Source organism: Asparagus officinalis, chromosome 3 (assembly GCF_001876935.1).
Source record: "Asparagus officinalis chromosome 3, Aspof.V1, whole genome shotgun sequence".
Classification (NCBI taxonomy): Eukaryota; Viridiplantae; Streptophyta; class Magnoliopsida; order Asparagales; family Asparagaceae; genus Asparagus; species Asparagus officinalis.
The window spans coordinates 21,461,461-21,483,035 of NC_033796.1; the positions used below are offsets into that span (position 1 = coordinate 21,461,461).

The window sequence follows — 21,575 nt, forward strand, 5'->3', positions numbered from 1 at the left end:
AATCTATGATGGAGATGGATAATGTTTAACGATCATTGAATATAAGGGTCTGAAGGTGAAATGTAGTTCTCCTTGTTCATCCATTAATCTTTGGCCTCATGATGATTTTACTTTTGTGTCTAGAGTAAATTAGAGAAAACCTCCTGTACTGCAGCAGGTTTTTGCAGCAAAGGTCTATGTTATATAAGATTTTGTGGATTACCTTTGCCCTATTAGATTGCCAAATTATGTTGTTTATTCAGATATAACCAGATGTATTTAATGCTGAAAGTTTGCAATAAATGAGCTATTGCTTCCTGGGATAAGGATACAACAATATTCATTGTTTCTCCTTCCTGGAATTTGTACGATGTTCTTATTATTCTTGTAGCCAGTTTATTTCGATGAAACCATCACATTATTTTAAACCCTTTCCTATTTTATCATTTTCAGTGACACAGTTGATGCATTTCTGAAATTGTTTTTAAACATGTTGATTAGAAAAAAGAACAGAAAATAAAGAAATTAGACATGTGGTACAAATGTTCAAAAGAGATATTCTCATATAAGCAAAGTATACAAAGTACATATTTGATAACCAGAAGAGATTCTGTTGCTATTACAAACTGACATAACATTACAAAAGTACTCATGCTAAGTGCAAAACCATTACTTTTGTTATTCCTTCAAGTTGACACATGAGTCCCATCTCCTGTGACCAGTTAATACAGTCATTGGGGCATCTCCTTGTTTGAATGTGTATATATAATATTCCTTTTACTGCTTGATCATGTTATTTTTGTTTCATTTGATTTACGCAAACACATTTATGATTTACTTTATTTGTTGGCAAATACATAAAGAGTTTTCTGGATAATTAGTGTATGTTGTGAAAGTATCTTGTGCACACATGTGCTTACCTGTGATTCATGGGATGTGTCTGTGAGAGTTCATGCGGATCTGTGTGCTGTTTTTCCAGTTGCACATATGATTCGAGCTTGTTTAGCTCTCGATTGTTGGTCTGGAGTTAAGTTGTGAGCCTTGTGCCACATAGGCACATAGCGTGGGACTTATTGCACTTCTATTTTGGACTTTTTCATTAGAAAAGTTTTATGCCAGCCTCTGCGAATTTGTATCTTTTTCGTGATCATATATCCTTGATTGACCTCCCATTTTTGTACTTCTTCATAATGTACATCCGTTTGATGGAAAATAGGGATACCAAGTAGAGTGCAGCATATGAACCTGTTCAGTAAACATTCAAGTTCAGCATTCATTTCGGTCAAATAAATGTCAACATCTGAACCTGTTCAAAGACTCAGAAATGGGGCATTTAGAAACCTGACCCAGTTTTCCATCAAGCATTCAGTGGTGATTAGATTTTAGTATGATATGATTTGTTATATAGAATCATACTTATAGCTAAGACAAACATTAAAGCAAAATAGAATCAGATTGCCATAATTTAGTTCCCAAGAGAAAGTCATACAAAATATGAGATGGTCAGCAGAACAGAAAGCAGCTGCCATACAAGATTTTTCATCTTTTGGCAATTTTTGAAAGCTTGCATGTATTATGATATAGAAGTATCTTTGTTAAGAGTTATGCTTGCTGATGATATTGCCGCCTTTGACATCTAATTTTTTTGTTTTTAATTTGGTTGAAGATGAATTCATTTGAAGATTTTGCAAGCGAACTTATGCAATCGGTTCAGAACATCAGTTATATGGCACGGATCCAGGTGTTTTCAACATTCTGGTATGTACAATTTGGTTTTATGGCATATGGCTTTCGGTTTGGTTCTCTTGGATTTTTTTTCTATTGCCTGGTCTTGGGATATCCTGTGTTGGAGCCTGTTTGCTGGCCTTGGTATCTGCTGGAAGTGGGTGTTTTGCATTCAGAAATCATTGTAGCAGAGGACACCAGCTGTATGGCACTGATTCGGGTGTTTCTACATTCAAAAATTACTGTAGCAGAGGGTTTGAGTTTTCTGCTGCAATGGTTTTTGTTGTGTTCCCCCAGCGGGTGGCCTCTCTGTTGGAATTGTTTTCATATGAACCAGAAACTGTTTGTGCATTTCTCAGTTGTTCTCTCTACACTATTTTGGATCTTTTTTTTGGTTTGGATCAATTGTTGCAGAGGATGTCAGTGTTCATTTCGGCAGCATATATGGGAATGTACCCTGTAACGAACCAGACCATCTTATAATGGAAAATGATGAACCTGCATTTCAATAAAACACTGTAGCAGAGAATCATGTGCAACCGGGGCATAACTTGGACCTAGATATAGAGTGTTCTCCAAAGTTGCAAGGCTGGTTTCGTGGGTGCCCAGGTCACTAGAGGGTGTGTCAGACACCTTTTTGTATTTTGTCAATTGCAATGCGGATCTCGGATGAGGAGGTAGCAATGAGAACTGGTTTTCTTTTTGGTTTCAGTGTATTTTGTATTAGTAAGAGCCCCAAAGTATATAGCTCACATGACCTTTTGTATTTACACATACATGTATGGTGTAATGGTTTTGTAAAAGTGAGGGATGTCTCACTTCTGAAACTGCTCACTCTCAAGATGAGAGTTGAAAACATGTAACTTTTTCATTTAATGATATCTATTTTGTAGTTAGGAGGAAAAAAAAGGAAAAAAATTCACAATAACCACACAAACTAGCTATGTTATGCAACTTTTGCTCCATTTTCTCTCTTGATAATCTCTCCTAATATGACTAGCAAATCTTTTCTCAAAAAAATATCATTAGCAAGTCTAAGAACCATGAGATTAATCTTCAATAAGGGCATGGAGCTTGATGTGTTTGGTGGAAATTTATAAATCTTCAATAAGGGCGAAAGTGGTATTTTTTAAAAAAATTACGAGATTAATCTCCTTAACCCCTCTTCATTTGCCAAACACAAAAGACTTAACCCATTGTCTTAACTATCATATCCAAACGGGTTTAGAATTTTTTTAACCCTTCACGATGGGTTAACTAAGTTAACCCTTCTCTTTAATCCCTCCTCCTTAACCCTTTGCCAAACGGGGCCTAAAGGATTTTTTCAATGTATACCCTCCAGATTAGAGGTATCTATAAAATTTCCCCCCAAATTACAATAATTCTAAATGAATCCCTGAAATTTCTTCGTTTCCTCAATTTTAACCGAGTTAACTGCCGTTAATATTTTAATGGATTCTAGGGGCTAAATTAGTTCTTTAACCTTTTGTAGTTGTCATTAAAAAGAAAACCAGAAGAAAAAAATTACGACTAAAAATCTTATCCCTTAACTCATAACCTAACCTATTTTTAAACAAAACCCAGATAGAGCGAATTGTGATTTCCTCGCACTTGCTGTTTTCTTAGGTTTTCTCCCTAATAAGCCTATCATGTACAACAAAATTGTGGCCTTCTTGAAGTTTCTTGCTGCCTATTTTACAACCGATATACAATCCAGAATGTTAATTAATCATCATCAAGTGAGAGTCCTCTTGAAGGTTATTGCCTACACATCCGGTCCCAAATAAAAGTTCTCAAATGCTTTAAATGTTAGATTGAGGATGCACAGAGTGAACTTAAGATCCAATCAGTTAGCAAATTGAACAACATACTCTTTCGCTGACAACTTATCAAAACCAAATGTGATCCTAGCTAACGGTAGACTCCCAATAGATAAATGATATTACCTTACATAAACTGAATATAGGGATTAGAGAAATCTGATGTTTGTTCATCTATGATTACATGGGGGGTTCGCGCCAAAAATTTGATTTCTCGTACATGGGCAAGGAATTGTGTGAGAAACAAAGCAGGCAGCGAGGTTAGAGGCATCAAAGATTAAGGATGAGTCGCGGGTTTTTAAGAGAAAATTGGCCGGGTTTGGGATTTTTATGAATTGTGTTAACGATTACTTATTTCTAATTTTACAATAATTAAATAGGGTTAAAGAGATAATTTTGTCCTAACTTCTATTAAAAATATATTAGCAAGTGGAGATAACGGTAAATTTAAAATAAATAAATTTTGGGGATAAATTTAGGATTATGATGATTTAAAGGGAAAATTTAAACACAACTATAATTCGAGGATTGTACATAAAAAAAACCAAACAAAAAACATGAAGTGAGAATTCATTATTTTTCTAAAATATAAAGTGTTATAGCCGTTTTAGTGCTAAAAAGTAATCTCCAATCAATAACAGACAAGTGTCCCATATTATACGTAATCGAGCTAGCTTTTCACTTCAAGATAATCAAAGACCCAGCTCGGATGACTCGACTCACCGACATCTCGCGAGGGTGGCTCAAAAGGCGTTACATGTCGACCACTGACTAGGTCGACTTCTTGATCAACCTACTCGACCGACCATTCTGCTGACATCTCGTGAATGCGACTCAAAAGGCAGTACTTCTCGACCTTCTACGGATGAGTAGAAATGCAACGACTACCTCGAGCCTTGAGTCCCGTCCCGCGCATTGACAGCTGATCACCTCATAATAAATGGCATTAAATGCATAATCGGCGTCATCATTTCTCTGTCCTCAATAATTCTTATGACACATCGGCGATCATTGGAGTTCCAGGTTGGGGACTATGTATTATTGAAAATATCGCCAATGAAAGGAGTACGACGATTAGGTAGATGGGGGAAGTTTTCCCTAAGGGAATGTGCTTTTGATTTATTTCATAACTGTAAAACTCTTTATATTATTTATAATTTCCAAACTCCATCATCTTTCACTTGTTTCGTTCTTTTACTTTTAAAAACTTCCTTTTGATGACATATCAATAGAGGTAGATTTTCAAACAAATTTTGATTTAAAACACATGCCCGTTTGCAGATATTAAGTTCTAAAAGAATAATTCATTGAAGTCCAAGCTCATATAAGAAAAAAGAAATGAAAACTCAATCTTAGTAGGGAAATTACGCATTTTAGATTTCGAGCCCTATCTTCACACATTCATTGTCTCATTTTCTTCAATGATCGAGGCTTTTAGTGTGAATTTAAAATATTTTATCTTATACAGTTGAGGACCACACTGTTGAAGTCCATTTGAGAATTTAGTTTGACAATCAGATTCAAATTCAATTGCCAATTTATCTCTTTTAAGAGCTGTTCATAGTCAAGTGCTAAAAACCTAATAAAATTCTAGGGTTATTTAGATACCAGTTCCTCAAAATTTAGGAACTAATCTGTAGTTATTGAAGATTTGAGGGACTAATATTAAATAACCCAAAATTCTAATAGCATTACAGTGTGTACAAGGACTAGTCGGGTTGGGACTCTTAGGAATCCATACCCGAAGTGAACATGGGACTAATAAAGTGCACAACTCCGAGATCCATACCCACTTCCCTCTCTACATCGGTAAAACGAAAATTCCACTTCGCCGAGAAACTGGAGATCTGAAGATAATTGCGAGGAGAATCGATCAAGCGATTGATCGAAATTTCAATTAAAAAAGAAGGAAGGAAAAGGGGGAAAAAAATGCTGGTCGACGCGGGCGTTGAAGACGAGGAGAAGTGTTTGGCCGAGGGCATCGCCGGCCTCCAGCAAAATGCCTTCTACATGCACCGCGCTCTCGTCAGTAACCCTAAACCCTAATTTTACATTAGTCTATCAAGAAACCCTTACTCAATTCTCTCTATTTTGACGGTGATCAAGGATTCCAACAACCTGAGGGACGCTCTCAAGTTCTCCGCTCAGATGCTCTCCGAGCTCAGGACTTCTCGCCTTTCTCCTCACAAATACTACGAGCTCTGTATGTGATCCAATTTAATCTTCTATTGACTTGATCGCTTGTTCACTTCTTTATCTTTTGATTCAATTATTTCTGTCATGATCGGGATGAAGATATGAGGGCGTTTGATGAGCTGAGGAAGCTGGAGATGTTCTTCAGAGAGGAGACGAAGAGCAGATGCTCCGTGATCGATCTCTACGAGCTCGTGCAGCATGCCGGCAACATCTTGCCTAGATTGTGAGTCATGAATTAAAACTTCAAAAATCTTTGTTTGAGTATCATCTTCAAATGCTGAAGATGAGTTCCACTATAGACAATATGAATCTTTTGGCTAACAGTTGAGTATTAAGTTCCTATAGAAAACAAGTCTGTTGTCTGTAATTTACTTACTCGATATTTTAGTACCAAAAATTCAAAGAATTTAGATGAAATGCATGTTACAGATATATGTTAGATTAAAAAAAAAGAAGATTTCTATGACACCCTATGGTGTTGGTGTTCCATTCTTTTTCACTCTTTCTCTGTGAAATGAATCATAAATGCCTGTAGTCAGTGTAGAAAAGGGAACATTTTATATAGTTAAATTGGTCATGTATCTTTGTATGGTTAACAGATGTAGCCTGCAAAGCTATGTTACCTGGGTACTTCTATTAGGAAGCCATACCCGTACCGGACATGTACCCGTACCCATACCCAAACCTCTTGGACACTTATTGAATATATGCATATGTTTATTTGGGCCTATACTCAATTACATGCTACGTGTTTTAATATAAAACACTCATTGTACACTTCTTGGATGTATATTCTACACTTCACATCTATTCCTTATATATTGATCATATGTAAATGAAAAAAACATTATTGATCTTATGTAAATTATTAATTTTAATACATATAAATATGCATAGCATGCATATACATAGCTGTTGCTCCGTACCCTACATTTTCCAAAATTTCCATGTCCCGTACCTGTACCCAGGCAACCTAGCAGCAAAGTATGATTCATTCCAGCAGCTAGAAGTGTGTTCTTATAAGTTAAACTGGGTTTCCTTTTCCTCTTTTTAGATTTCAGTATGTCTTACAGGATTAATTGCAGTAAACTACTAGACAGAGTGCTTTTATGCAGTTCCCAGGACTTGCAATTTTATTATGCTTTAGGAGTCGGTTAGAATATCCAAAGAGTAACTCTTGCAGGTCAATTACTCAGAGATCTTATTTGTTAGCTCTCTCATCTTCTTGTTTCTTTGTTGTTTTATCAATGTTCCATTATAGACAAAAGTGAGTGATCTTCTTGGAAACTCAATTTCTTCTACCTAAGCAGTTCCAAACCCCTGCCCTCATATCAGAAAGACCTTTTCTTGATAATGTTATCCGTCTTTTGTTGTGTATAATGATGTCCTCAAACTTAGTCCATGATTTTCAAACATGAATTTTTATATAGCCATGTTCCCAAAGGTTATGTGTTTCTTTTCACATATATATCCCTACGCTCATAGTTAAGCTAAAGATAAGTCTCAGCATCATTAATCCTTAAGATCCAAACATAATTATCATGGTACAATATTTTATGTCAGTTGTAATTGAGATGCATTTTTGAGATTTGAAGAGACAACTTGTAACAGCCATCTCAAAACCTTTTTACAACGACAACAACTTTACAATGTGATTTCCTAAAAGATAAATAGTGCAGTCATCTCCAATGATTATTTGCAAATGAGGATAGTAATATAATTGATGAAGGCATGATTCCTGAATCAGATAGAATATAGAAGGCATCTTTACTTGCATTTTCCTCTTGCTTAATTTCTTTTGGGACTTTAACATGTTGCATTTGTATCTGGGGCTATTTCACTCATGAGCTAAGTTGCATGGAAACGGGTACGGGTGCGGGTATGGGACACGGCAAAACTGTAAAATGTAGGGTACGGGGACACGACTACATATATATATTGAATTAATACTGTACATAAGATAAAAATTTCCCCCTTCATGTGTCATTAGAATTAAAATTCCGATCACATTTTTGAGTTTCTTTTATCATATTGATTATCGTGAATTGTAAACTACTCATTTTTTTTACTAGACATCTAAACGACCCATTAACTATATAGTTTTAAACTTGGGTATGGACTGACACGAATCCGACCCGTATCTCATTAGTTTCAAATGACGGATGTGAAGTGTAAGCTCTACGTCCAGGAAGTCTTTGACAAGTGTTTTAAATTAACACATATATCATATAATTGAGTACATGTTGTAATAAATGCATGCATATATTCAAGAAGTGTCCATGAAGTTTGGGTACGGGAAAGTGTCGGGTACGTGTCCGGTACGGGTACGGCTTCATTATAGAAGTACCCGGGTAACATAGCTCATGAGTCATGACCTTTTCAACAACAAAAACTACAGAGCCTTTTTTCTTATGTTTATAATTTTATTTATCATCATGAAAAAAATGTCTAACTCTATGTTTATCTTGGTCATGCATGCTGGTCATCTTTTAGTCTTTTTCATTTTGTTTTTTGGCTATTCACATATATAGTTTCCTTTGTTGGTTATTGCAGGTATCTCCTCTGTACAGTAGGATCTGTATACATAAGATCGAAGGAGGCTCCTGCTAAGGATGTTCTCAAGGACCTTGTGGAAATGTGTCGTGGCATACAACATCCTGTTCGTGGGCTTTTCTTGAGGAGCTATCTCTCTCAAGTAAGCAGGGACAAGTTGCCTGATATTGGATCAGAGTATGAGGGGTAATATTTCATGATTAAGATTTCAAGTTCCAATTTTACTGTGAAATGGTTATTTCCCTTTCCTGTTTCTTTCAAAGACTTACTCAATTGACAGATGCAGAAGTCTCTCATATCATTTTCAAACATTTACAGCTTTTTTCATTAGTTATTTTCTGTAGTATAATTTGGAGAATTGGACAGGGCGTCCTTAGGCTTGATGAAGCAGCTGACATGGATGACTGTTGAAATTAACCAATTCTGTATTATTATTATGGGCCAAATTCTTATAGTATGGACTATGGAGTGCTCATGATATTCTTATTGGAGGCCTTTTTATAGTTTGATTTGGTAATACTAAATGACTACTTATCAAATCAGTTTAGAACCCAAGAGACAACTGTTCTTCTCTCTTCTTCTGTAGTTATTTTGCAAGAGTTGCTGCAGGAAAGTAATTTTCCTTGCTTAACAGACATCTCTGAGACATATTTTGTTCAAAATTTATATCTGTTGCTTGTAGATCATCAACTGCACTCTGAAAACTTCCAGTGCATTTCAGTCACTTCATTAAGTTGCCTCATATATGATACCTCAATTATTCTATAGTGTAAAATGTCTACATGCCAGTCTCTAAAATCTGGTAAAGGCATTCATGTTGCAGGGTGCTTCTTTATATATCTAGTGTCTCATTTATATGACAGTTCGTCATTTAATCTAGTTGACCCTTTGTTCTCTCCTGAAAAGTTCCATAATCTCTTGTGAGTCACCTGCCTTGATTCTTGAGATTGTGTTGAATATAAGCTCGAGAACTCTAGATTGTTTGGTAGCTGATAAGATTTTGAAAAATGTTATGTGCAGTATTCTTGGCAACTGATATTTTTTTTCCTGTTACTTGATTGGTGGCGTACTATATTTTTCATTTGATATCAGTGAGCGTAGGTCTATGTTACCTGAGTGCTTCTAATCTGATCCATACCCGACACATACCCGTACCTGTACACAGACTCCTTGGACGCACTATATTTTTCATTTGATATCAGTGAGCGTAGGTCTATGTTACCTGAGTGCTTCTAATCTGACCCATACCCGACACATACCCGTACCTGTACCCAGACTCCTTGGACGCTCCTTGCATAAATACATACATTTATTCGGGCATGTACTCAATTATACAATACATGTTTTAATTTAAAACACTTGTCATACATGTTTTGTACATAATCCTACACTTCACACCCACTTCTTGAAACTCGTTGGACATAGGTCATGTTCCAAATTATGATTTTGAAGAGTCATTTGGATGTCTAGTTCAAAAACTAGTGATTTTCCGATTATAATCCACATAATAAAATAAATATAAGACTGGTATAGGACTTTTATTCTCATATAAATTGTTAATGCCAATATATAATATATGTGTATATAAAAGCCGTGTCCCCGTACCCTACCTTTTACAAATTTGTCGTGTCTTGTACCTGTACCCGTACGCATGCAACATAGACATAGGCCTATTAAATAGTTTAATCTTCATTTCTGGAGCTGGCAGGGTCATTGTGGGATATGCATTCTATTTCCTATATCTTAGTCATGTATAAGTGCAATGAAAAATTTCAGAGTTCAAACTACATGGATAGGAGCACAGAGATTTATGTTGGGAAAAGAACTGCACATGGCCATGTGCCCCATAGCACACAACATGCATCCGTCCTTACTGACGACAAACTTGTGCATTTCATATTTTGATGATCAGGGTATATTTTGAAGTGTTAATAGTATATATTGACTATTGAGTTCTCAATCAACTGTCGTTCATGAATCTTAAGCTTTTCTTTTCTGCTTCAAATTTGCTCTAAATATAGCAATATTTGTCTCAACTTATTTCTTACTGGATGGATATGGTGATAGTTAACATTTGCTACTATGTTTCCAAAGTGTCCATGAGCCATTTTGGTGCCTGAGTTTAATTTCAAATTTGCACTGCCATCTTCTAGGGATGCAGATACTGTTATAGATGCCGTTGAGTTTGTCCTTCAGAACTTCATAGAGATGAATAAACTCTGGGTCAGGATGCAACATCAGGTAAATATCTGTTAATGTTTCATGCCGTCTTCTTAGTGTATGAACGGCATTCTGGTACCTGGGCAGACTAAGCTCTGAAACTTGTATCAGAGGCATGATTCTTAGCTTGCACAGGCTTTGATCATGCAAGTATTTTAGTGATTTTGAATTATTGGTACTGTTAGGTGTTGAGTTGAATCTCGGACTCGGTCTGGTCTGCAGGGACCTGCCAGGGAGAAGGAGAAGCGGGAAAAGGAGAGGAACGAGCTCCGTGATCTTGTAATATTAGTACCCTTTAACTGACTACCATCCGTGATGATGATAATGCAAAGCGCTTCATTTTTTTATATGCAACTTCTTTTTGCTTATACTGAAATTCCTCTCTAGGTTGGCAAAAACCTGCATGTACTTAGTCAGATAGAGGGTGTTGACCTTGATATGTACAAAGAAACTGTACTTCCCAGAGTATTAGAGCAGGCAAGTGTTGACTGACATTCATACCCTTATATTGTTCGATGTTCTGTTATATTTATTTTTGCAGTTGTGTTTAATAGGTTGTTAACTGTAAAGATGAGCTAGCTCAGTATTACTTGATGGACTGTATAATTCAAGTCTTCCCTGATGAATACCACTTACAGACTCTCGAAACATTGTTGGGCGCATGCCCTCAGCTTCAGGTTGGTTGAAACACACCTGCTAATCTTGGTATGACTATTTGTAGTGCTTTAGTTATTTGTGTGTTATTGTTTTGATAAAGCATCATTTCTGATTCTCATCAATCAATTTTAAATATTGGTCACATAAACCATTCTATTTAATGATTGAGCTATAATATGCCCTTCAATTTTATCTGCTAATAGCTTCAGTTTCCATACAAGAGAGATTCCAACATAATTAGAAATTTAGAATTTAGTTTCTCGGTTGTTCGATAAGATGAGTTTCATTGATTCATTGAAATGAAAATTTAAACAGAAGTTGATTTTTCAAGTACTAGAGTTCAGAGTGACGGGAATCCAAAGCAAATGTCAATCTAACTATTCCACCTAGTGCACTTGAGCACTAGGGCATCTCTTGCACCTGCCTTATATGCGTCTGTAAGGATAAAACATCACATACTAGGTACAAGTCCTTAGACTACCTATCTCAATTATCCTGGTTACATGTTACTTCCTCGATCTTGGATCCTTAGTTTCTGATTAAGTTTCCCTGTAACTGTTAAATTGTAGTTTCACATAATTTTTTTCTTTCTTTACATTTGCGGATGGGCACTGAGAGAGGGAGTTTGGTTTGATAGGATCAGCTGTTATGAGTATTTCAGTTCATTCTATGGTTTGAATGATTACTGTAGATTTAAAATGAGTTCTTCTGTGGGCTACGTTTTAGACTGCTTTAATTTATTATGCAGCCAACAGTCGATATCAAGACAGTGCTGTCTCAACTTATGGACAGATTATCAAATTATGCTGCTTCAAGTGCAGAGGTGAGTCATTAATGTGCTATTTATCTGGTTAATACTGAAGTTCACTTGCTGATATATCAGTGCTGTAGGTCTTGCCAGAATTCTTGCAAGTTGAAGCTTTTGCCAAATTAAGCAATGCTATTGGGAAGGTATACCTATTTTGCAAATTAGCCGAGGAAGTCCACTGCTTTTCTTATACTTTAAAGATATTCAAGTTTACTTTGCTCCTTAATTGTACTTATCTTGTCTAATTAGTGTAACTTAGACATCGTGGTACTGGTCTGCGTGGCTTCTTCTGATTCATTCTATTGCTTGTTATTTTAAATTATGGGCTTAATAACTTTGCAAACTATTTAAGTGTTTTGCATTTTGTTTCGAACATTTCAGTGGATATTTAACCGAAATTTTCATGCCATAATCCTCTCGTTCATGGATCTTTTGAGACTGTTCATAGTTTGCTAGAATACCATTAATATTAAGGAAAATGTTTATCATATGTTATTCTTTTCCCCTTTTTTTCTTGTTTCCTTATGTGCATTCATGTAGTATTTAAATCCATTATTTTATTGTTATCTTATAGTGCTTTATCTTACTTCTTCCAGTGAAATGGACCCAAAGCTTTATATAATATATTTCCCATATTTAAAGCATGCCCAAGCTTTGAGATACCAATATTCTCTAATTAAACCGTGTACAAACTCACATCACTTAAAGTGTGATTCTTTCAAGAGAGAAATTTTATTATTTACATATATAAGAAAATTTAAAGTTATCTGCTTATATATCATCTCTCTTTAATATATAGTCGAGATGTTTATCGCAATCTTGCTTGCACTGAATTTATTGCCCTCATGTACGCACTGTTTGCCTGAATTAGTAGTTTCAACGCATGGATTTTAAATTTCTACCAAAAGACAACTTATGCTTGATTCTAAATAAATGTAATAGTTGGATATTGTTTTTCATGCTATTCACTTGTTTGATGCAACTGTTTGATAGGTCATTGAAGCACAAGTTGATATGCCTGTTGTTGGAGTAATAACTTTATATGTGTCGCTCCTTACGTTCACTCTTCGTGTTCATCCTGACCGTCTTGATTATGTCGATCAAATACTGGTAAGTATGATTACTTATATTTTTCTAGAGCGTGTGAGTATTTGCAGTTCAAGTATGTTTCAGAATATCTTAATGGTGTTTATTATCACATAAACAAGGGCTTTATCAAGAAACTAAGCTCATGTTTAAATGACATATAAATAAGTAGCTAGGACATCCATTCAGGCTCTGATATATATCATTGAATACCTTGTGATATGCTTGGTTATATGAAGTAATGTTGTTGACCACCTGACTACATCTTTTCTTCAACGACAAATATAACATGAAGTAAACATTGTTATGTTTAAATCTCTAGTTGACACAATTCCGATTTTTCTCTCAACAGGGTGCATGTGTTAAGAAACTTTCAGGCAAAGGAAAGCTTGAGGATAGCAGAGCAACTAAGCAAATTGTTGCACTTTTGAGTGCCCCGTTGGAGAAGTATAACGACATTGTCACTTCTTTGAATCTTTCAAACTATCCGAAAGTCATGGATCATCTTGACACTGCTACAAATAAAGTCATGGCAGTGGTCATTATCCAAAGTATAATGAAGAACAACACCTGCATATCTACTGCAGATAAAGTAGGCATATTTCTTGTATTTTTATCTGTTTAAAATGTTTTCCAAAATTATATGAATGCCTGTTGTTCTAGGTGGAAGCTTTATTTGAACTAATGAAAGGGCTTATCAAGGACATCGATGGGACTCTAGATGATGAGGTGCACACAGAAGTTGATATTGTCATTACTTGTTTCACTTTTTTGAGATAACATTAAAGTTGGTGCATCATAGACATGGTTGCATCGAAACGCTTTTTCCCTAGCGGAGATGACCCTAGCTCCTTCCCTCATTTCATTTTTTTAACCTGTCATTACTGTGGTTCTGTTTATTTTTCGTGCTGCTTTCCCCGAAGATTTTTCTGATTATTTTTTTCTATCTAGCTTGATGAAGAGGACTTCAAGGAGGAACAGAACTCTGTTGCTCGTCTTATTCATATGTTATACAATGATGATCCTGAAGAGATGCTGAAGGTAAACAACTGCATAAAGCTTTTGCACATATGTGAACTTTAGTCAGCAAATCTGCATTCAGGATGTTGTGACATGTTTTAGATGTATGATCCTTATGTGATGTGAGAGATTATGGAAATTTTCTCTGACAGTTTTACCTTACTCGGGTCAATTTTGTTTAAAAGAGTTTTGCAATACTGCAAGTTTGTGATAATAAAGCATCTTCTAGTTATTCAAGATTGTGGACGAGAAGTCTTGTTTGTACTTGAAGTCAGTAAATGCTTGGCTACACTAAGAAATAAAACATTTAATGGAAGTCAGCTACATGTTCCCTTCTCACTGTCTATGCTGGGATGATTCTTTTAGCTGTTAGTTATCCATCTGTACACTGTATTACTTAGCAAACTGTTACTATGTCTTGACATAAAAAGTTTGGTTTACCCCTTTTAGAATGGTTCTTTTTTAGTTGCGTGAAATAAGCGAAGGACAGTTAAGAATTTCCTTTGATGGATGTTTTAAATGTTTCAGGAACATGTGTATAGGTTTTAGGATGCCAAACTTGTGTTAATGATATTAAGGAAAACATTTCTGAAATATTTTATCCTGATAAATTCTATGCATAAAATATGCTATAATATTTGAAAACTATAACCTAAGATCCTTTGTTAATTACATTTCCTGTTTGTAAGGAGCAACATTCGTTCTCAAAATAATCGCTGACAATATTTCTTTTACTTTTGAGTTCCTTTCTCTGTCTAAAGGTGGTTTTATTAAGTTGCTCATGTGATGTTGCACGTTGGAATTTAGTTGTTCTACATACTTCGTTACAGATTATATGCACTGTGAGGAAGCATATTCTTCTTGGTGGACCAAAACGTCTCGCTTTCACTGTACCTCCCCTTGTGTTTTCTGCCCTGAAGGTATGTGTATTATTTTTGCTATATGAAGTTTCTGTATGATGCATATACATTTGCATTCCAGGCTATACATAGTAGGACATGGATGCATGCAGGCACGATGCAGGCAAATCTCAGATTTCAAAGAACTGAGTTTTATGGGGCAGAATTTGGTAGTGGCTTATGGCATACAGCATAAGTTGCAACTGCAAAGTCTTATAACTTAATATGCTAAAAGAGAGGAAACAACTTGGTTTATAAAAAAGGGGAGACTAACGAAACAACTATGTGTTTGTGACAATTATGTTCTAGACTGTGATTGATAGCTAATGTGGCAACTGTTGTTTGTGTATCAGGTTGACATGGTAAATCTGCATTTTTGAATGAACGTAGGAGAATATTTTGGGCAGTTTGTGCAGATGTGAGATATTATATGTTGGCAAATAGGATAAGTAGTTGGAAAAGAGTCTGATGCAGGCCACATTCACAACATAATCTGACTTGTAATTTCTTTCATTTGATTCTCCTTGGGATCTTCAATTAGAATGAGACAACTTCCACACAAACAACATGACTGTCACTAGAAAACACCGATTAAGCTTTTGTCTGATGGGATCGGCTGTAGGAATTCTTGTTCTCTGTTCAGCTAAATTAAGGGTTAACTCCTTTGTTACTGAGCCCTAAGTATTTATTCTGCATGCCAGCTTCCTAAAGCTATCCTTATCTGTCAATGGACAGTGAAAAGGAACATATTAACGTGCATCCTATTTGCTTTACTTTATACCAAAGTTGCACCCCTTTTTTATCAGAATGTTGCACCACTTAGGTGAATTTTACTATGTATTTTCTTGCAACTTATGACACATTACACCACCATTCTAGTGTTTTGTTAGATTTTAACCTTTGTATTCAAACATAAACCTTGCATGTTAGTGGTTTTTTTTCCTGTAGCTAAACATTCCTGCCACTTTACATATTTGCAGTTGGTAAGGCGTTTGCAAAGCCAGGATGGAGATGTAGCTGGAGAAGAGGTTCCCGCAACACCAAAGAAAATATTTCAGATCTTACATCAGGTTATTGCCAATAATCCTAAAGACCATCTCATACGCATGTGCATGCGTGCACATGTAGTGTATTTCTCAGAATCTCAATTGACTAGTATGCTTTCATTTTTTTCCTTTCCCTCACTGAGAATATCCAATCCTATGCTCACAATTTGTTTCGCTAGACCTTCTGGAATCTATTGTACTTTAAATCCTTAAAATTGATGCATCTGACTCCTCTGGGCGTTTAGTTGTAGGCTTTGAGCTGTGTACATTAGCACAAATGATATTATTGATGTCTTCATGAGTAGTTCATGATTGCATATTGCTAGTGTTGGAGATAGAATAGGCAAGTGGCCGAAAGAAGGTAGGAGCGCTCCACTGCCATGAATAATCTTTGAGCAACCAAAGCTGTCATATAGAAATTGTGAGCATGTGAGAGATTAAAAAATGATGAAAGATTTTGCCCAAAAAGTCTTGTGTTCACACTTGCTGGAAAGGCTTCACTCTAAGATAAAATAATCCCTTTGATATAATAATCCAGGGGGGAGAAATTCGAGCTGAATAGAGAACGCAACAAAAATGTTTAGCAGCTTTTTGATTATTTGAGTTGAGATGATAGTTGCTTTTACCTTAACAGTTTTGTCTCATTGAAGATCATTTTCTAGTAAATATGAGATCCTATCAGATGCATGGAAAGATCATAGGGAAGGTCCATTCAAAGGAATCTACAGGATTAGTGCCATTACGCTTTGCGTACTTTACTATTAGCAAATTTCACAAATTTTACCTAAGACCCATGACATAGAGACTCCATTTGCTTCTACTCCAGCTGAGATTCCAAAGCTTCATTCAAGTCCTCTTAGTCTCGAACTTATTGCTTGCTTGCTTTCTTTCTTTCTTTCTTTGATTTGCTTGCTTTGTTGATTTTGCTCAATTGTTGATTTTGCATAGTATGACTTATAAGCATTCATTTATCATCCATGACTCACAGAGACTCCATTTGCTTCTACTCCAGCCGAGATTCAAAAGCCTCATTCAAGTCCTCTTAGTCTCGAACTTATTGCTTGTTTGCTTGCTTGATTTCTTTCTTTGATTTGCTTGCTTTGTTGATTTTGCTCCATTGTTGATTTTGCATCGTATGGCTTATAAGCCTTCATTTGTCATCCATGCACTATCTGAACTGTACAACACTTAAAACACAATATTAACACACACTAATTTAGTTTTCATTAGTCAAATATAGGGTTCATAGCCTTCAACTTTTTGATAATGACAACTAAATTAATTTGGATGAATATAATTATAACGGAGTATTTAAAAGGAACATTTTCACAAATGCTCCCCCTGCATTGATGCGTAGATGATTGGAATAAGCTTCCCCCCTATGTGCATGGGAAGTTCCAAATAAACCACCTGGGAAGCTGCATGAACGCCAAAGTGCTGTCTGTGCATGGGAATTTCTAAGAAAACCATTATAGAAGTTCCATGAATAGGTAATATGATTGGTAATGGCTCTTCAATTTGTGGTGGTTGGAATGAATGAGCAAGATGAATGACATGACTCTAAATAGCCAATATCTCCAATGGTTAGAAAACAAACCTGTTAGAGGAAGTTTGATAAAGTTAGAGATAGGATAGGCAAGTCAAGGGAAAACAAACCATAGTCATGATAGAGAAAATTTGAGCGAGGAAGAGATTAAAAAACAATGAAAGTTTTTGCCAAAAAATTATTGTGATCACTCTTGCTGAAAAGGCTTCCCTTTAAGATAAAATAATCTCATTGAATATAATAATTCTAGGAGGGGGGTGGGGTGGGGTGGGGGAATTTGATCTGAATAGAGAAGATCACAAAAGTCAAATATGATTTCATTGATAGTTTTTGATTAAATACTCTAAAGGGCATGCGCAATGATATAATTGATGAGTATTATTCTTTGAGCTCATATAAAAAGCTATGGAGACATAATCATTTATATTTGCTGCTAAAAAAGTCCAGTAGCAAATTCTGCCTGTGTAGTGGATAAAGCAATGCGATTTTGTTTCTTATTGAACTAATAGATAATGGACTGTTCAAGGAATTGACAAGTTCCACATGTGCTTTATCTATCAGTTCTATTCTTTGCAAAGTTTGCGTCACCGTAACCCACATGGGCTCTTTAGCAGCGCTTTGCTTATTTTAGTTGAGATGATAGTTGCTTTTACAGTAACCGTTTTGTCTCTTTGAAAATCATTTTCTAGTAAAATATGAGATCATATCCTTGTCCTATATATAGCAGAGCTTTTACTAGATTAGAGATGATTATATTTTCATAGCTTCTTTATATTTGAGCTCAAAGGATAATACTGTTCAGTTCTATCATTGTTCATACCCTTTTAGAGTATTATAATAAAAAACTATAGATGACATCATGTTTGGCTTTTGTGATCTTCTCTATTTAGTACAAATTTATCCCCCTAGGTTATTATATTCAATGATATTATTTTTTAATCTCTCTTGCTCGAATTTTCTCTACGATGTCTCTGGTTTCTCAGAAATTGTTCATGATAGTGGAGTGTTCTTATCTTCTTTCAGCTACATATCCTACCATGTCCCCTGCTTGCTTATTCTATCTCCAACTTTGTCAAACTTCCTCTAACTGGTTTGTTTTCTAACCGTTGGAGATTTTGGCTATTCAGAGCCATTACATTACTCCTGTTCATTCATTCCAACCACCACAAATTGAAGAGCAATACCAATCATATTACTTTACCATTCAAAGCAATATTTTCTTTAGTCAATTTCTTAAGTGCCATTGAATCTCATCTTACTTTAAGCTTAGTAAGCTATTAGAACCTCAAATTGTAAATCGAGTGAGCTTGCTATTGGATTGAGTGAATATTTGTTCTCATATCTTGTACCGAGAGAACGTCTGGAAATTCCTTTTGTAAAAGGAGTGAACTCTTTAGGATGTGAAGAGTGGTGCAGTCTTGCCAACTGCTAGTAACTTAGTTATTTCTTCATGCATGTTGTGCCTATGATTTGTGGTTTGGATTGCTACTCTTGTAATTAGTGCTAAACACTTGAGTTCTCGTTTGCTTTGCTTGTGCTGATTTATTGCCATTCATCTCCTTTTTCTTCAAATTTTCCAGACCATAGAGGCATTATCATCTGTTCCGTCCCCAGAACTTTCCCTAAGGCTGTACTTGCAGTGTGCTGAGGTGTGTTAGCTTTTATGATGACGAACATTATGTATTGACTACCATTTATTTAATTTATTGAGTATCTGTCTTTATTTTCTGTTCAGGCTGCTAATGATTGCGATCTAGAACCTGTTGCATATGAGTTCTTCACTCAAGCATTTATTCTTTATGAAGAAGAAGTTGCAGTAAGTAATTAGAGTTTACAGCTTCACTTGCGGAATGGTTCCTTTATTTGGATCCTCTAATGTATGGAAGGGATACTAGAAGAAAGCTATTAGCTATTCTTCATGTGTAAATGATTCAAAGTGCATATTATTTGTATGTTTTTGCTTTTTTTTTTCTATTTTGTTTCTTGCTCTGTAACTTTTGGCTTTTTATCATTTGGAAACAGGATTCAAAAGCACAAGTGACTGCTATACATTTAATAATAGGAACCCTTCAGCGGATGCAAGTTTTTGGAGTTGAGAACAGGGACACATTGACACATAAAGCCACAGGGGTTGTGCTTTGTTTTTTTTAATTTTGTAATGCTAGATATACTGCAATGGCATGGTTTTTAATAGTTTTTAGTAAATTTCTATGCAGTATTCCGCAAAGCTTTTAAAGAAACCAGATCAGTGCAGAGCAGTGTATGCATGCTCACATCTCTTCTGGGTTGATGATCAAGATGGAATCAAGGATGGAGAAAGGTGCTGACTAATGCATTATTATACATAACAAATTTGAAAAGCATAATATATCCTATTTAGTTCCAAAATTGTGGCTAAATTTGTCTGCTTGCAATATTATTTATTTGTCACTATAAATGTTTATCTGTACCATTGTTATCAAGTGAAGGAAAGGTATAACACGGCTTTGTGAGATGGCAATTTGAAGACGAATATTTACCACACAACCTTTTGGTATTATAATTTAACAATATTCATGTCTTCAGGGTCCTCCTCTGCTTAAAGCGCGCCTTGAGAATTGCAAATGCTGCTCAACAGATGGCCAGTGCAACACGGGGTGGCAGTGGACCTGTCTCATTGTTTGTTGAAATATTGAACAAGTAAGCTCAGAGTACTACCAAATTGCATGGTTTTTTAGTCAAAAGTGATGGAAGATCTAACTTTAACCATTATTTTTAACCTTTTGGTGGATCAGGTACCTATACTTTTTTGAGAAAGGAAATCCTCAGATCACGAGTTCTGTAATCCAGGGTTTGATTGAATTGATCACAACTGAGATGCAAAATGATAATTCACCATCAGATCCATCTGCTGATGCTTTCTTTGCTAGCACTCTAAGATACATTCATTTCCAGAAGCAGAAGGGTGGTGCTATGGGTGAAAAATATGAGCCCATAAAGGTTTGATCTGTGCGGGTTCTTCTAAGAAGAAACAAAAAGGGGCGCATTGCTCTATTCTGTTCAATCCTAAAATCCGTAGTTCTTGAATACCATGGTAATGATTTGATGACTTTGTGTAAGCTTATTCTGTGAATTCACATTGATTCTGGCGTTCGTGTCGTGTCCAGTGGTGATAATCAAGAATAGATGTATTGATAAGCAACCAGGAAAGCATCATGTTGATGACTTCGAAGGGTTCATTTATGTAGATATCACAGGCTCTTGTAAAATTATTAGGTGATTCATACCGTTCGATTTTGAAGTGACTTAATAATGTCAGTGTGATTCTGTTTTATCTGATCATTTTGATTTTATTTTGACATTGTTAGTACTCTGAAGAGTACAGAGGACAAATACATGGAAATATGATGTGAAAACAATGTTATCATGATTTGAACCAAAGGGTCTGGACCTAAGATTTGTTTCACAATTTTGTTTTCGTTAGTGATGCAAGGCTTAACATTCTGTTTAATCTATTTGGTCGTGTTTATTCATCTGCATCTATTTTGCATTTAAGAGATTATATTTATCCAACGAGGTTGCCGCTGAAAGAGAAATGCAAGCTTGAATCGGCTCATTTTGAAGTTTCGGATGATAGATTTCTGTTCATCATGTTCTTCCTGATCTGCACGAGTTACTTGAAAAGCTCGTGCTCAATCAGCGTAACTCAAGACGATCAGCACTCATAATTGCTTGTTTACTCATATAAATACATTCAAGCCATATATATTAGTGATCTCTCATTCTTGTTTTATAAATCCTAGTAATCTTCCGTATTGCGTTTTAATTTTTCATTCTCACTCTTTGTTTGTGCAGATTATAGTATATTTGCTTTCTGGGTTTAATTGTACCTCCCTTTGCTTTTCTAATTAAGAACTATTTTCTCCCTTTTTCCCCTCTTCTTTTTCTTATTATATATATATATATATATATATATATATATATATATATATTATAAAAAAATACAATATAACACTGTGTGTGATACATAAAATAAAATAA

General features: G+C 35.5%; 1 protein-coding gene across 1 annotated transcript; it reads left to right on the forward strand.

Annotated features, from left to right (window-relative positions):
- LOC109833330 (vacuolar protein sorting-associated protein 35B-like) lies at positions 5,308 to 20,975 on the forward strand. The gene is made up of 22 exons (XM_020400967.1): positions 5,308 to 5,549; positions 5,631 to 5,727; positions 5,820 to 5,943; positions 8,274 to 8,459; positions 10,427 to 10,514; positions 10,716 to 10,772; positions 10,881 to 10,970; positions 11,048 to 11,170; positions 11,899 to 11,973; positions 12,042 to 12,101; positions 12,952 to 13,068; positions 13,397 to 13,636; positions 13,708 to 13,773; positions 13,996 to 14,085; positions 14,895 to 14,984; positions 15,944 to 16,033; positions 19,136 to 19,204; positions 19,291 to 19,371; positions 19,578 to 19,685; positions 19,772 to 19,875; positions 20,121 to 20,234; positions 20,330 to 20,975. Exons 1-22 carry the CDS (start codon positions 5,454 to 5,456, stop codon positions 20,538 to 20,540), a joined length of 2,376 nt encoding a protein of 791 aa, XP_020256556.1. The 5' UTR covers positions 5,308 to 5,453; the 3' UTR covers positions 20,541 to 20,975.

Excerpts from the sequence above, each read along its gene's own strand:
- LOC109833330 (XM_020400967.1), top strand. The coding sequence starts at position 5,454 with ATGCTGGTCGACGCGGGCGTTGAAGACGAGGAGAAGTGTTTGGCCGAG. Across the intron at positions 11,171-11,898 it reads GCGCATGCCCTCAGCTTCAG|CCAACAGTCGATATCAAGAC; the intron begins GTTGGTTGAAAC and ends TTTATTATGCAG. Across the intron at positions 19,686-19,771 it reads TGACACATAAAGCCACAGGG|TATTCCGCAAAGCTTTTAAA; the intron begins GTTGTGCTTTGT and ends ATTTCTATGCAG.